Source organism: Anas acuta, chromosome 1, assembly GCF_963932015.1.
Source record: "Anas acuta chromosome 1, bAnaAcu1.1, whole genome shotgun sequence".
Classification (NCBI taxonomy): Eukaryota; Metazoa; Chordata; class Aves; order Anseriformes; family Anatidae; genus Anas; species Anas acuta.
The window spans coordinates 192,248,931-192,264,538 of record NC_088979.1 but is presented as its reverse complement, the minus strand read 5'-3'; the positions used below and the strand labels follow the sequence as shown (position 1 = coordinate 192,264,538).

The 15,608-nt window shown below is 40.2% G+C and overlaps 1 protein-coding gene across 3 annotated transcripts in view; it reads left to right on the top strand.

Annotated features, from left to right (window-relative positions):
- GSAP (gamma-secretase activating protein) overlaps nt 1–15,608 on the top strand; it is a 47,741-nt gene that overhangs the window by 18,767 nt on the left and 13,366 nt on the right. For 2 of the 3 annotated variants that reach the window (XM_068669867.1, XM_068669865.1), the window contains 11 exons: nt 1,953–2,030; nt 4,284–4,361; nt 4,842–4,934; nt 5,852–6,069; nt 6,381–6,450; nt 7,165–7,247; nt 7,903–7,956; nt 11,871–11,996; nt 12,404–12,462; nt 12,884–12,915; nt 14,370–14,431. In XM_068669867.1, the coding sequence (XP_068525968.1) occupies nt 1,953–2,030; nt 4,284–4,361; nt 4,842–4,934; nt 5,852–6,069; nt 6,381–6,450; nt 7,165–7,247; nt 7,903–7,956; nt 11,871–11,996; nt 12,404–12,462; nt 12,884–12,915; nt 14,370–14,431 (953 nt within the window). The remainder of the gene's footprint in view (nt 1–1,952; nt 2,031–4,283; nt 4,362–4,841; nt 4,935–5,851; nt 6,070–6,380; nt 6,451–7,164; nt 7,248–7,902; nt 7,957–11,870; nt 11,997–12,403; nt 12,463–12,883; nt 12,916–14,369; nt 14,432–15,608) is intronic. The other variant, XM_068669866.1, reaches the window with a different exon arrangement.

Below are 15,608 nucleotides of genomic sequence, written 5' to 3'. Positions count from 1 at the left end.
TTGCTGAATGTAGTAACTGCTACCCTATATGAGCAGAACTTTACTTTTAGATGCTGTTTTTTCTTTGTTGTGGTTGAGATCTTTTTTTTTTTTCCTGTTATATTTGGACAGACTTATCTTTTCAGAAATATCTTCATCTGAGTTATCTCACATTATGGCATTTAGCTCCAGCTCGTCCTGTTTGCAAAGGCTTTTGAAATGGACAGATTTGGTCATGCAAAGGCAGAAAGCTTTTACCATATAGGTGCAATAGAAAGATAAGCTTTCCCTGAATCAACACAACCCAGCTCTAATTTGCAGAGAGCACTGGTGAGGAGAAGGGAGTTTGTCTTGCATTGCCAGTCTCTGGCTGCATTAATGGGACTGCCAAGGCAGTCTCAGATATAACCTTGCTTGGACAGATGAAAACATATGTGTCTCAGATCAGCAACTGTGTTAACAAAGCACCATTTGATATTTTCTATTGCTTGTAGTTCAGTTTATTAATGTTTGGACCAGGATCCTGGTGTTGAATGTGTACGTCCCAGTAATAGCTCCCCATAGCCACTGTTGTTGTGATCAGCTTGCATATACGCCCACCAACACTTCAGCCTGAACAAATTGACTTGCATTCACTTGCATGCTGCACAATTTACAGAACAGTGTATACAGTAGCCTCCTGCATTCAAGAAATACATTTGTAGTGTTGGAAGGGAGCTTTTGGGAATAAAACAGCATTGTGGGTTGCTGGAGCTTCTCCAATCTTCCTCACGAGTCCTGATGCTGCTACTTTAAAAATTATGCATGCTCTGACAGATGCCAAGTGCTCTGGCAGCGTGCCCTGTCTGTTGTCTAAATGACTTAAATATCCAAGCAAAACTGTTTCGAGCTTCCCAACGAGATTCAGGCAGCTAAGAATAAGCTGGAGAAAGTATTTACCTTCCCTAGAAGCGTGGAGTGCCTCAGCCAGATCTGTATCACAGTCGTGGTACAGCTCCGTGCGCTAGGCATGTAACCAAATATAAAATACCTTGGTAACAGTGCTTTGGGGACTTGTGCTCTTTCTTTTTGGTGCCTTTTTATTTTAATCCCTCATATATATAAACTTTTTTTTTTTTTTTTGAAGAAGAAGAATATTTGCTTTACTTTTTTTCCTTGAGTGATAAACTTTCAGCAAAGGCAAAAGGTGAACGATTATAGCTGTGGCCTGTCTTTCCCAGCTGTATTGGGACAGTATGGTTTGGAAGCTGTTTCTAGCATGCCAAAGCAGCTTGCCCCAGAGCCTTGGAGGTAGGGGACTGAAGTTTTTGTTAAGAGATGGAGGGAGGACTACCCCCCAACAGGGTCAAAGTGGTCTGTCAGTCTGATAGGGAGTTCATGTGGATGGGGCAAGGGGAACCATTCCTACACAGAGCATCTTGGCTGAAATAAACTTGTGACAAGGACTGATTTTTGTCCTTAAAAAGGAATCACAGCTCTTTGGGCTGGAAAAAGGGAGAAGTGACTGTGATGTCTAGCTCTGGTAGCATACCGTGCTGCTGCCAATATGAAATTATTATTTAGAAAGCAGACAGACCATGTTTGTTATTCCATGAGTATTTGGTAGTCCCGTAACAGAAAATATCTAGAGATTGAAACAGACTGAAGAGAGAGAGGCTTGATCAGTTTTCTGGCTGCAAGAATAGCTTCTTCTGGGAAAAGCTAAAAATGTGCTTCTTTAAAGAACAACAACTGGTCATGTCAGAACTCAGGGCTCCATTGTGCCACATTGTCTCCTCTGGTCTTCCTTACTCTGTGTTTCCCTAGGTAAATGATGGTTGGAGATGCATAGTCTGTATTTCCGTAACCTTTACCTTTTTTGAGAGGTTGTTATTGTTAGTTTCTAATTTAAAACAGCCTTGCTTTGGTTTTGTGCATTGTAAAGGTGTTGTAAGTATTCAGGTGGACTAATCAATTTTCTTTTGTCTTTCTAGGAGGCTTGTGTGTGTGTTGCAGTCTAGCCTCTGATATTCCTGATGTAATAACATACTCCATATATTTTTTACATAAAGGTAAGATTGACCTGTTGTGCTGACTTCATTATATCTGTATGGAGAATGTCACTTTGCTGAAAGAGTTGCAGAATGCCTTGCAAAACAAATAGCTACCGAAGCCTGCAGACAATAAACTACTGTTGCTGGTGTTCTAAAGACAGCAGCTGCATTTGTCTGCAGACTCATCTTTCCTGCTGTAGACTTCCTGCCTGATGCTGAATTAATAGCTTCAAACCAGTGACTTCACGAGTGGCTATTAGTTGGGTCTCTTATTTCTAGCCAGACTTTCTGACATGCTGAGCGCAAACAACATCAATGAAATCTGTGGGAGCTGCAGGTGTGTTGTACTTATGCCATAAGGCATTTGTATGGGAAATAGAGCCAACAGCTCTTAGCTTGAATGTCTTTTCAGAGTCCCAGTTCAGTGTGTCATTTTTCACAGCAAGAGGTGCAACACCCACAGGCTTAAGAATGGTAGCTACGTAAGTGGTGCTCTAGCTCTGAATTTTAAGTTAGATTTTTTTTCTTGTTAAATAATGTTCTTTGTTAGTTTAATTATTTTATTCTGATCAGAGGAAAACATTAGCAAGATCTTTCCTTGTTTGATACATGGAAGAAAGGTGAATTAGTTCTGAAGTGAGAAGCTGCACAGTGTGGAGCACCTGTGTTGAAGTGGACAGCAAGCTTCTGTTTTACTTGAAGTCCTTGTTTTCTTGTGTCAGGAAAATCTTCATGTGTCAGTTGCACTAATGGTACTTTGCTGGAACATTGTGGGGTTGGGCTATCTGCATTTTTGGCTTAAAGGCATTAACAATCTGGAAAAGTCAATTTTGTTTTGTGGCAGCACTCTGCAATGTGCTGATCTGCAGGGAAGGGTTGGCTTCCCCAGATGTTCTTGATGTGTAGCTGAAGGGGGGGGTTGCATGGCTTGGAGCCAACCACGCCTTTGTACATTTGTTTCTGTACCAAGAAAAGAGTGAGGATAAATATGGTGACACCAACCAGCTGCATCTGAAGTGACCTTTAAGGAATGGAGTTGCTTGGGGCAGAGATGTTTGTGGATTCACTTAAGATTCACCGGTTGTGAGAGAGAATTATAAGACTGGTCCTGAGGTATTCCATAGAAGCAGCAGGGTATTGGGAGTGTAAGCTGCATTTTAGAGACATAAGGACTCTGCTGCAGTGTCTTTACACTCAAAAGGAATCTACCCCTCAAAGGAGGTCCTAACAGTTTCTTGCTGTGACATAAACACCAACATGGTGATGCTGCAGGTGTGGTCTGTAGTGCTGGTAGTAGCTTGCATGAGCATTCAGGTTGGCAAGTAACAGAACAGGGTGGTGAATGCTGATTCATTCCAAGGAAACTTCAGTCAGTATTTGGTGTGGAAAAACTATTTTTTTTAGGTATCCCTTCATGTGTTGTGTTGCTATTGGTCTTAGAGGTCTCACTTTTTTTTTTTTTTTTTTTTCCAGCAGAGAGAAAACATGTCTCTCTGCTAGTGTCAAGAGTCCCTCTGGATGAGTGGCATGGCTCATGATCTACGTTTTTCCTTGGTGGTTCTGCAAACTGGGGACCTATTTTAACTTGAATTTTCATGCAGTATTAAGTAGCATCCTGATTGTGACACTGTTCAGCCTTTAGGATGTGGCAGCATGGAGAATCAGTCATTTTCTCCCTAGCTATTTTCACCTCAAGCTTTTCTGAGAGATTAAGGAGATTGAAGGGATCTGTGTCATTCTTAGTGGGTGCCAGAGGAGGTTTGGTGCAAGCCTAGAATAAAACAACAGTTGTGCTGGTGCAAAGCCCATGCAAGCACAGTGAGTCTGAAATTAGCATAGTTTAAACAAATTTGAAATAAACCATAGCAATAGGGCGTACAGATGAACAAACTGGAAATTTTAGAAATCATTTGAAGGACCACCAAAATGTGAGGTACAGGTATGTAAAGGATTTGTTTATTTTTTGGGCATTGATGTTTTTGTACATGTTTGCTCTGAGTTGGAATGCTTCTTTAAACATGAACACAGACTGCGTAGTGCATGGCCAATTTCCTCACCCTAAAGAACTGCGTTGTGTGGGTGCAGGTCTACTAAGTACACAGCAACTCTGTGCAGTATGAAGTAAATCCATCTGTGCAGACAAGCCCGTAAAGCAGTCTTAAAATATCACTGTTTGGGTATATTGGCACTGCTGAATTTTCTAACTATAAAGTTATACTTGGCTTATAACAGATGGATATATGTATTTTTAAATATATTATGTTTCCCTAGGTTATAGCAAAACTTTTACAGTTTCTCTAGAAAGAACAGCATCTCATCAATTGAAGGAAGTGGCCTTTTTGAATCTGGGTAAGTTACTCATGTTATTTCCCTGTGTGCCTGCCATTCTCTGTCCCCAGCAGGGAGACAAAGGTCTAACCCTTTTCTAGAAGGAAAGGATTTTTCTCTTGGCTTTAAGTAGTTAAGCTATTTTGCCACACCTTTTTTTTTTTTTTTCTTGCTTAATTTTTGTATTTGGCGTTTGATATTGCAATACCTCACTGTTAGTAAGCAACTTCCTCTGAAATTGACTCAGCTTCTGCTCTGGAGATAAGCTGCTGAGTTCTTGAGTGTCTCAAGCCTCTTGAAACCTCCCCTGGAAGCCCAAATGTGTTGCTAGTATTTCCTGTGTTAATACAACAGCAGCTTTTAATTAACTCCTTTTATATTTCCTAGATATAATCAATTCCATCAAAGAGAAGTGGGTTAAGATGGGACTCATGTGAAACAGCCTCTTAAAGCAAATAAATGAGCAAGTGCTAAATTGACCACTGTTATTTCTTTAAATAGACTACTATGTGGCTGCTTATTTGCCTGGCCAGTTCCTGCACCTCCTGAATATTCAGCATCCTGACCTACTGTGCTATAGTTTATTTCTGACAGGTATAGTAAGACTGCTACATGAAATGATTTTATTGATATAGTGGAAAATTGTTTAAATCTCGTAACAGGGAAGTTGTGTTTGGTCAACATTTTCAGAGCACTATGCAATAAAGGAAAAGAGGGACTGAAAAATAAAAGCAACATTTTTTCTATTTTCCATTTTAAAAAGTTTCTGAAATGACACTTCTGACTTGATCTGTTATATATTTCTTGCTTCTTATGAAGTGGACCTTTTGCTGAATTTGAAATTCTTTGCTTTAGTTTCATAGTTCCCCTTCACCCATCTTTGCACACGCTTCTCAGTCCTCTGCTGTTCTTGAATTTCACATGGAGATGTAAATTTGATTTTACATTTCCTTCCTCCAATTGAGTTGCTCTAAATGTGTGTGTTTGGAGGGTGTGGGGAAAGGAAATCTGTATTTCCTTCACCTGATCAGGCTGATGCAATTTGATTTAGTCTCATCTGAGAGGCACGTTATTTCATTTCCAATAAACACCTCTTTATGGGAAGTGGCTTATTTTTGGAAATGAAGGGCCTTTGTTTGAAAACAGAAATCCATTCTTCTAATTGGGTGAAGGAAAGGTAAATAATGGGGACTGGTGCAGGGGCATCACATGAGGCTAATACCTGTTTTAAATACCAAATTAAAAGCTCTTCTGCTAGAGAGGAGTGAAAAACATTGCTGTTACATGGTGGGCCTGATTCCTCTTATTCAAAGGATCTGTAATCCTGCTGTAATAGCGATGTGGTGGTGAACCTTAGTGCTAGCATAAATAAAGGGGTTTTGACCTGCTGGTTCAATCAGTAATCATAGAGCAGAACCTTTCTCTTCCGGCCACTGGGAGAGATGGTAAGTGGGCTGCCAGTACAAGGTTATATTTTTATTCCTTTTTCTTCTCAATCCTGTGTTCTTCAGGTGAGGATGCAAGAATTGACACGCTGCAAAATGGCTCCATCCAGTCCCCGCTCATGTCAACTATCTTGGATGGCTGCATAGGGAGAATATATGCAGTGAGCATCAGTGACAGTGCCTTATTAGAGTTCCTACAGAAAAGCAAACGAGACAGCGAGAGGTTGGCAGCTCTACATTGTGCTCTTCTGTGTGTCAGAAGTACAGCTGACTTGGAAATGAAGGTGAGAAAAAGAACCTTCTCAGAGTTCTTCCCGTGAGTGATGCCTCATACAGAAGGGAGTGAGGGCATGATATAAGTCAAAGAAAAAAAAAATCTGATCCACATGTACTATTGGTAGTGCCAAGAGGCTCATCAGCAGGGGTGTCCCAGGTCCTTTATCGGTGAAAGCTGTCCTGAAAACATTTATTTCTGCATCACTATTTCATGCAAAGAGTTTTTCTGAAATAAAGGTTTCTACAGTCCATTTCAAGTCCGTTACAACATAAGCTTAAACAGAGATATGTGACAAATGCCTCTGTTTTCATCTGACAGATTATTTGGTGGATTTCTGAGAACCTGTCAACGTGTCATTCTTTTGATCCCATTCAGGAATTTATCGTTGGTAAGTATTTCTTTTCCTGCATACTGAATTTTTTGACATAACCTAATTATGACTTAAGGAAAAGCCACAATGTCACAAACTGATTGTCATCTTCTCCAGTTTTTTAGCTATGAGCTGTGTTCACTGACCTGCATATTGTGGTATTAGAGACAATTTTAGTAGTTTTGAAGGTGTATAGATCCTCTCAAAATCAGAACGGTAGCAGAATTTTCAAATGCATTTTTCTGTCTGGTGGGACAAATAGATTTATCATTATTTTAGGTCACTGGAGAGCAGATCCTCCATCTGCCTCCTGTCTTTGATAGCTGGGATGTAAATAACTGGGATTGGAGAGGAGGAACAAATCTCTTCCAGCCCAGCCTGAGCCATTTTTTCAGAAGGATTTGGCATATCAGGACATTCTCCTGTAATAGCTGATGTCTCGGCATAGTCAGGGTGTGCACTGTGTGCATAGAGCCTCCATACAAAGGACCCCTGCAGTGCTGAGCTGTAGCCAAGCAGCTGACCCAGCCCTGCAGCCATCTGGACTTCCCTTCCTCCTTTTGTGCAGAAAATGGGACCAGTTCCACCATGGAGGAAGCTGTTTCAGAGACAGCAGCAGGATTTGTCCCTAAACAAGTGTTACACAGATAAGGAACTGACTGTGAAGCCTGTTCTTGATAACTGATGGTTTATACAGTCACATCTTTCTGAATCTTTTCATGTTGCATTCAGCCTCCCTGTATTCCAGAATGTGTTCAGAAACTCACAACCTGGATAAGCTTTTGCCCTACACATCGCTGCTTGACTGGATTGGGGTAAGATAACAGCTGGTGCTTTAATAGCTAGAGGAAGTTTTTTTCTGCTTTAATAAAACCTTTAATTATGTACATCCTTAGACGAGGTCTAAATCCACATCTGTGCTTTATGCACATTCTATACTGTTAAGTCTTAACCCACATAGTGTTTTCCATGAATGCTATATTTTATAAATAGATAACAGCATTTATAAAATGAGAAGAGCTACTTAAAATGGAATGGATGATTAGATTTCCCAATTTTCTGATCCAGGTACTAACTTATTGATGATTTATACGTTTATAATGAATACTAAACATACTTAACAAGCATAATGCTGAAGTTACTTCCAAGACAACCAGCACCAGTAGAGTTAAGATTTATGAGTAAGCTTGCAGAAATAAAATAACTTCAGGCAAGATCCCACAGTTAGAGCGAACAGCTAATTTGAATTTTTTTTATGTGTAACTGTTCCAGCGTTGCCTGTTGCCTTTTTCTGAATGGGATGAATGAGGGAAATGTATTCCATTTTTCTTCTTGGCAAAACTGAACGTGTATTTTTGGCTAACTAGATTATTTTGCAAAGGAGACAGGTAATGGATGCTCACTTAGATACATAAACAAGTTCATGTTTATGTGGACTGATTTATGTTTTTATCATTTGTGTATTTCTAGGTTATCCCTGGAGCAGTATGTACAACAGACATTATCTCTCTACCTGTGTTAGAGGTAAATTCTAGTATAAAAACACATTTATATTTGCAGGTTAGGAGCTGCTTTTCAGGGAGGTGGGAGCGGGGGAAATGGTGGTTCTGTGGAGAAGCTCAGCACTGACAAAGTGGTGACCCCACAGGCTTGTCTAAAAGAGGGGTGAACGGAAAATGTGCTGTTTGAGATGGCATTTACATTTACTAAAATACCAGTTATCCAGATGGATGTTTGCTAGCTCAAAAGTGTATTTTTGTTTTCCTTTTCTGAACAGACTTCTCCCATTCAACAGGGAAGGTCCTCCAAGAATTAATTGCTAGTTTGCATTGATAACCTCTTCATTTGTGACTTCATCAGATGGAGGCAAAATTAACACAATGGTTGCACAGGATTTCTCACTACATATCTGCACTTCGGTGTGCTTGAGGGATATTTCATGGTGCTGTCATTGGTACCAGTGGTTCATGACCTTCTCGCTGTGTTTTGTCCAGAGCATCCTGTGATTGCACTGATGTCAGGGCTTTGGCTGGCTAAATCTAGGCAAATTCCTGTACAGCGTGGAAAAGGTGGTGAGCTGGATGGGGAGAGCACATGCTGTTTAGGGAGGAAGCTGTACTTTCCACTGAAAACAAGGCGAATGATTCTTCCCATCTTCCATTCCACTCCCTCAGAGAACTCCAGTTCAGAGAAACACTTGAATTTTTCCTAAGCACTCCCCACAAAACCTGAAAGAGGCTTTTAATAAGCCGCACGTTGTGGAGGGCTAATGTGAAGAGTCAGAGCTGAACCCAACAGTACTGGCAACATACAGAAGACTCTGGATACATGAGAATATTGTTTGTAGTGTTTTAAAGAGGTGAGAGTCTCCTGATGCTTACAATTAGCTTATGAAGTTTCACTTTTCATAAAATCTTCTTAAATTGGTGAAATTACCCTGCTAATCATTCACTCTTCAACAGTGCATCACAGCTGTGCTGCTACAGATTCACATGGCTGCTGTCAGGGAATTGGGCTTTGTGTGCTTTGCTTGGGAAGGCTGTCCTGAGAGATGGGACACCTGGGAAAATCAGATCTTGGGAAATTTTGTTGCTAGATAATCCCTGTAATTCGCAGAGGTCAAAGTTAGCAGGCATTTAATTTGTCTGAGATTGAACCTCAAGCCCCTGGGGGCAAATGCCTTTAGCAGCTATACTTCCTGATTGTGGAACTCATTTCCTATTTCTGTCTGAAACCTAAACAGATTGAAAAGGTCAGAGTTGAACTAAAGACAAATATTTCCTGCTACTTTTGACTGCAACTCTCTCTGACTCCCGAGTGAGGACAATGATGATGGTACACAAGGTAAGGCTTAATGCTTTGCCAGCTTTGTACTCCAGTGATGCAGAGCCACCAGAGCTCAAGTTCAGCTGCTCAGCTGGTGGAATTTCATTCCGTGCATGTTGTTGACATCATGAATTCAGACCTAGGTGATGAATCTAGGTCTTTAATGTTATTTCTGCAATAGATCTGACGGCATTTCATAGAAACAATGACAAATTGTTGACTTGAGAAGCTTTTTGGTCTACTCAAGGCAATGAACTGTTGAGAGCCTTTGGGAGGACTATATCCGTATTCACCAGAAAAAAATTGGGCTATTTGGGTAAAGGTATATTTTATCACTAAATTCCTGTTCAGCAAGAGATATGGAGAGAATAGGTGAGAAAAGGGCAATGGTCAGAGTCAGATTGATGAAAAACTTTACATGAAGATTGAAATTAATACAGGTCTGTTTCTTCTTTTTAAACACAGAAACCAAATTTGAAGGGGGGCAGTTGGTTTGATCAGAAGGGGAGAAGAAAAGGGCAGGAGGAAGAAGGGAAGAAAATGGGAGGAAATCCAGAAGAGTGAAGATGTGTAGTGCAAGCTATTGCCAGGGAGCTCAGCACAGGAAAAGGCAGCCTATCCATCTTGTGCTGAGTCACTGAGGCAAACAGTGAAGTTTTATGGTGTGTGCAGCTGCATGGTTAGTGATGTGGTGCTTTCCACACCTTCACTGCTGGGTGACCATGTCACTAGGGTTCCCCAGGTGAGCACAGGTGCCTCTTAAAGGTTATCGGCATCTTTCAGCCCTTCACACAGGTATAGCAGAGAGCTGTCTTCATCTTCATTTAAAGCAAAGCTTTTTATGAAAGGCTTTATGGCACTTGCTTACGGATTGCAAACTGTAAGCCCTGACTTTGACTTCTGGTAGCACAGTGTCTTTTAGGTGTCCATATTTAGATATGAATTTGACTCTCCAAAAATGTCAGCAAAATAACCACCTAAGACAAAGGGGTCTCTTCTTTCCTGTCATTGGCCTGATGATCGTCAGGAAATAACAGATTCAAGTGATCTTTTTGACTTCTTAATGAGATGTAATACAGTGCAGGTTTTCAGTGGTGTCTGCTTTTAATTCTGAAGTCTACCGCTTCCTGTTACAGACTCAATATATTAAAGAAACTTGCTGTCTTGCTTCCCCTCCTACCACACATCAAACAACATTCACCATGGCCTGAATGCAATTTTGCTGTGGTGTTGCTGTCGCAATTGCATGAAGTGGTCACTAGATGATACCCTTACACTATATTCCTGGTATTTCTCTGATTTCCCGTTGGTAGCATTCAGGCAACGTACTGCAGTGCTAGCTTGTAGATCTTGGTGGTTGGCTCCAGCAGGGTGAACATATGGTGCCATATGCACTCCTACTTTCCAGCTGCTTATGTAACACGAAGCAAAAAGTACATTTTCTGCTGCATCTACAACAATAAAACACTAATCAGCACTGGTGGCAAGAGGGAAGTGGCTAGCAGAATTGAGTCTCTGCGTTTTATTTTCCTTGGCAAATTGTAGTTTATAGTAGGAAGTGGTTTTTAAGGGCTTCTGAGGTTTTCTTGTTATTGTCATGGTAGAAAAGTGGAGAAGAGGGCAAAATCCAGCACAGTATAGCAAGCCAGAGGAACATTGTGAACTGTGCAATTCCGAAAACTTTCTGCCTTCAAATGTCACTGCTGTGATGTCTGTATTAGGAAGGTAGATGTATATACCAGGGGCAAGAACTGTTAGTGCCATCACTTGTTTTTCAAAATCTGCCAAAAAGAAGTGCCTTCGTCTCACCTCTTCCTCAGCAAAGATCACATTGCTCTCACTTTATAAACAGAGGCCTCAAATCTTTATACCCTGTCCAAGAGCTAGCTCAGGAAACCAGTGTGTTTGAGTTGTTTTTTTTTTTTCTTTCCTCCTGCCTGTTCACAGTTGAGTTTAAATTAATTTCAGCATTAGAGTCAAAGGCTTTGGAATTGCTATGGAGACGTATGGATCTTGTTTCTTTTCTGGGGATGAGGTGCTGTTACTTGAGGCTGGCAAACGAGTGTTTGCAATGGAAGTATTTAAGCAGATTGAAAGTAGTGGAAGCCTCCAGATGCCAGGGTCGTGGTGTTGTTTCTCTGTTTGGAACTAACAGAAACCCAGGGTGGGATTTATTTGGCCAAAGGTGAGCTCTCACATCTGAATTAGCTGCCTAAGGCTCCTCTTAAAGGATCCTCGTACAGTCAAGTGGAACTCTAGATAGTATAGCCAGTGTAGTTTGAGGTGTAGTTCTTCCCAGCAGAAGCAGTTCAGGTTATGACCTGGAAGTCCCTGTGTCTTTGCAGTGACTTCGTGGGATTCTAAGGTGGCTAAGTATCTGCATTACAGGCACCAAATCTTGAGTTCAAGTTTAGGTAAGTGCTACCCCTGCCATCAAATTAAGGAAATAAAATTATTGGAAAAAAATAGTGGAGCTGATTTTTTTTTTTAACCTTTTTCACTTTGTTTACTATGAAGCTACATTTGTCACAGTTCTCTCAAATTCTTTAATGAGATAGATATTTCTATAATGATGCAGCCTGTTTTCATGTTTTCCCTGCAATGCTTTGCAGTTCCAGAACTCTAAAGGCTTCTGGGAGAAACTCAACTCAAACTTGGAGAGTGTGAAGTATGCAGAGCCACACTTGCACTACCACAGTAATGTGCTCAGGAGGGAATGGCAAAACCTTTCAGAAGAGGTAAATGCATGTGCCCTGAAAGAGTCTCCAGAGCTGCCACTGAAGTGGATGTTTTAAAGCCAAACGTGGAAGGGTTAGGTTTTTTGTTACTGGGAAAAGAAGTGGGAATCAGATTATGAGAAGGGCAAAGATTTGCAATTATTTATTTATGAGGTGATTGCCTGTAAGTCTTATTCTTGACAAATAATGCTAGAAACTAAATAAAAACAGAGTTTGCATGTACCTGTATTGTCACATAGGATAGATGTTTGTGTCTGCAGGCGTGGGGAGTTGGGAGGTGGTTTGAAGCCTCACTGAGCATTATTTCAATCCAAAGTGAAAGCCAATTTCATTTCTCATATGTTTTATCTGGAAACATTATTGGCATTCTGCTTTATTCATTTTGGGATTTTTATTTCTTTATAAAGCAGAAAGAAGAGAGAAGAACCACAACATATTTGAGAAATATTTTTGAAAATGCCAAAAAGTAGGTACCATTTTCTATTACATTTACCCTTTGTTACTTTGTTCAAGTATGTTGAAGGATTTAAATGATTTAAAGGATTGTTTAAATAACCAATCAGGTAAATAATTGGATATTTTGCTCTAAAGAAGAGTATCTGTCTGAAAATCAATTATGGCAATCCTTGTAATCACTACAGCATGATATGAAATATCCAGGCCTGTAGAGCCAGGTAATTTATGGTAAACAGAAGTTTTTCTTGTGCAAACCAGATGTACAGTTCTCTTTATGCTAATACCTTTACTAAATATAGTCACACGTACACTTTTTGGATTTCTTTAGCTGCCTTTGAAAGAGCAAAGGGTTGTTTCATCTTTTTAATATCCTTACGAAACCCTTTAGAGTAATGGTTGCAAAACCAGTTGATTTTTGTTTCAAACCACAGGGTGCTTTCTCATCTGGACACTTGGGACTCTGGTAAGTGAAACTTTTGTTGATGTAGGCCTCAGCTGTACGGTTAGTTAGAACATTTCAATCTGGCTGTCGATGGCTTAAAAATAAATTGCTCTGTGTGTTTCCAGCATTGAAGAGCTTGAGACATTAAGATGAGTTGTTAAACTAGAGGAAACCTTGGTAGTAGTAATTATGATTGGTGAAAATCAGTGTGGAGAATGCAGACGTAATTAATTTCCCTATGTCAGGAACACTTGAGATTTTAAGTGATGTTTAGTTCCTCAAACAAATAAGTAAAACTGAATGTTTATTTAAGCAAATTATGTACTTGTTCTCACATCAGTGCCTGCTGTGTACCCTGCCACCATGTGCTATGAAATAATGTTGATCTGAGTATTGATCACAATTTTTGGGGTGCAAATTACTGCAAAGAACTTTCAGTGTATTCATTTCCAGCCCCTAACACAGGTCATTCATACAACTGCTAGTTTTTGCAGTGAGCTCTGATTTTTAGGACCTTCTATCAACTGTGGTAGCCTCAAGTTCAAACTACTGCCACATTTTCCAAAGATCCTTATTGACAAAGATGCAACTGTTCTTAAAGAATTTATAGGTAGCTGCTGGCAAGTAGCAAGCATCAACATAGTGTGTCTATCCCGTAGATCTTCCTTCACATTCTTTAATAATGAAGCAACAAAAGTTTTTTGTGCTGCTAAATGGTGAAGTAAATATGTTTCCAGGTGAGCATAGATGGTTGGAAAGTAACCTGTAAAAATGTCGCTGCTTTGTACAATACTGTCTTGATTTTGTGGTATGTGATGAAATAAGTTTTTCTTCCTTTGCTCTTAGTAGACAAAAGGCACTGATGGGAAATAGAGGGTATTAAATTTCAGTAGATACTATAGCCTCCTTTCATGTAGGCAGAGAATTGTGTTCCTTTACTCTCAGTGGTCTGCAAGTCTTGGAACACAAGCAGCCAGACCATGGGAGAAAACCAGGGAATTGCAAGGTGACTGTGGTGTATCTACTTTGTATCTGTCCATCTCCTTTAGAAAAACTATGCAGCTGTTTTGGCTTTTGTTTGTGAATTACAGGATCTAAACAGTGTATGCATTTGCACTTGTGTTACCAGGAGGTTTTCTGAGCTTTTTTCCTTACCAAATCACTACAATGTGATACCTCTCCCTTAGGCAACAAAGAAAAGAGTAATGCAAATGAAGTGTAAAACTGTGACAGGCTTGCGTTCCTCTGTGCTAAATGTTGAGTGCTTAGGGCAAGGATGGCAGGAAAAGAGTTATTTTCCATTCCTCAGTTCTCTTGTACACAGTCCTTGATTCTGTCACTCAGTTCTGTAGGCAAGTAGATAGAACCACAGCCTCTGTTCATGTTTGTTTCTCAGTGCTTTTGAAGTTGGTTGAAGTTTTGTGATGTTTTTATAGTTTCACATCCCTGAATGACTCTTGTTCTGTTCTTTCCAGAGGAAAGGCTAGTACCTCTCTTTCAAGAAGAAGATTACCAGCAGCAGTTACTAATGGGACTGGTACGTGCTTTTGTTACAGTGTGCACTAGAGGACGCCCAACCTCAACAAATGTAAAGAGTAAAATCCTCAGGCTGAGGGGAAACTCATTCAGAGTAGCTGTGGGACACATTTAGTATTTCCTAAGTTCTGGAATTCATGGTCATGATGTCACGATATCATCTTAATAGGTCATGATATCATAAAGCTTAGGGGAAAAACAGCAATGGAAAGTTGATTTGTCAAAGAGATTTTCCCCAGTACAAATTTTCTTTAGCTAGAAGTTTATTCAGTCCTCCTTGAACTTCATCTTAATCTGTCAGCTATTTTGGGGCTACTTTACATCCTTAAAATACATTTGAGTGAATTTCCCACCTGCACTTTCCCTCAAAAGAATGACAGATTTTCTTGCTTCTCAATTTAACATTTTTTTTACTGTCTCCTTTTCCTTCTACCTGTCGTGATTTAACGAAGTAGGCAGCTAAGCACAACACAGCCACTTGCTCATTTTCTCCTTTATCAATTTCTGCAACTTGTCCTACAGGACTATGTGCAGCAGCCTGGAGTATCGTTTTGGCCAAGAGGCTTTAACTGTGCTTGGCTTGATTGCAGTGCATGTTTTGCATCGATGGATAACCTGTGCAGTAGTGTCCATGGTCAAGTCCACCCCAATCAGAGCTCATCTTTCTATATAAAAGTTAACCCTCTCCCAGCCAAAGCTGTGACACTGCCTTCCTGCTAGGACAGCTGTGGCCATTCTGAGGCCTCTTCTTCTTTTGCTTTTTTCTCCCCTGAGGATCTCTCCTAAGAATCTACCATTCTTATGCTTCTGGATAGTAAGTCCTGTCTTAATTCCCTACCTGTTCTTCATCTAACTAAATCCATATCTTCTCTTATCTCTCATTCTCTTGCTGTTAGATCCAAATAATACTCTTCAGCTTGCATTGGAAGGTCTCAGCACTGCATCTGTGAGGAGTGTATCAACACTTCCTGTCTGTTCAAATCTAAGGCAAGTTCTCACTCTTTGCAGTTGTGCTGTCTCGTTTCTAAGTGCTGCATGTCCTCTGAAATTTCTCTACACTTTTTTCCCTGAGATTCTTCAGACAGATCCAGAAAATTAGATCACCATTGTCTTTTGTCTGTGCTTTCCTACCACTGTATTTCTGCCATGTCTTTTAAGTGGAAATTAATCAATTTATA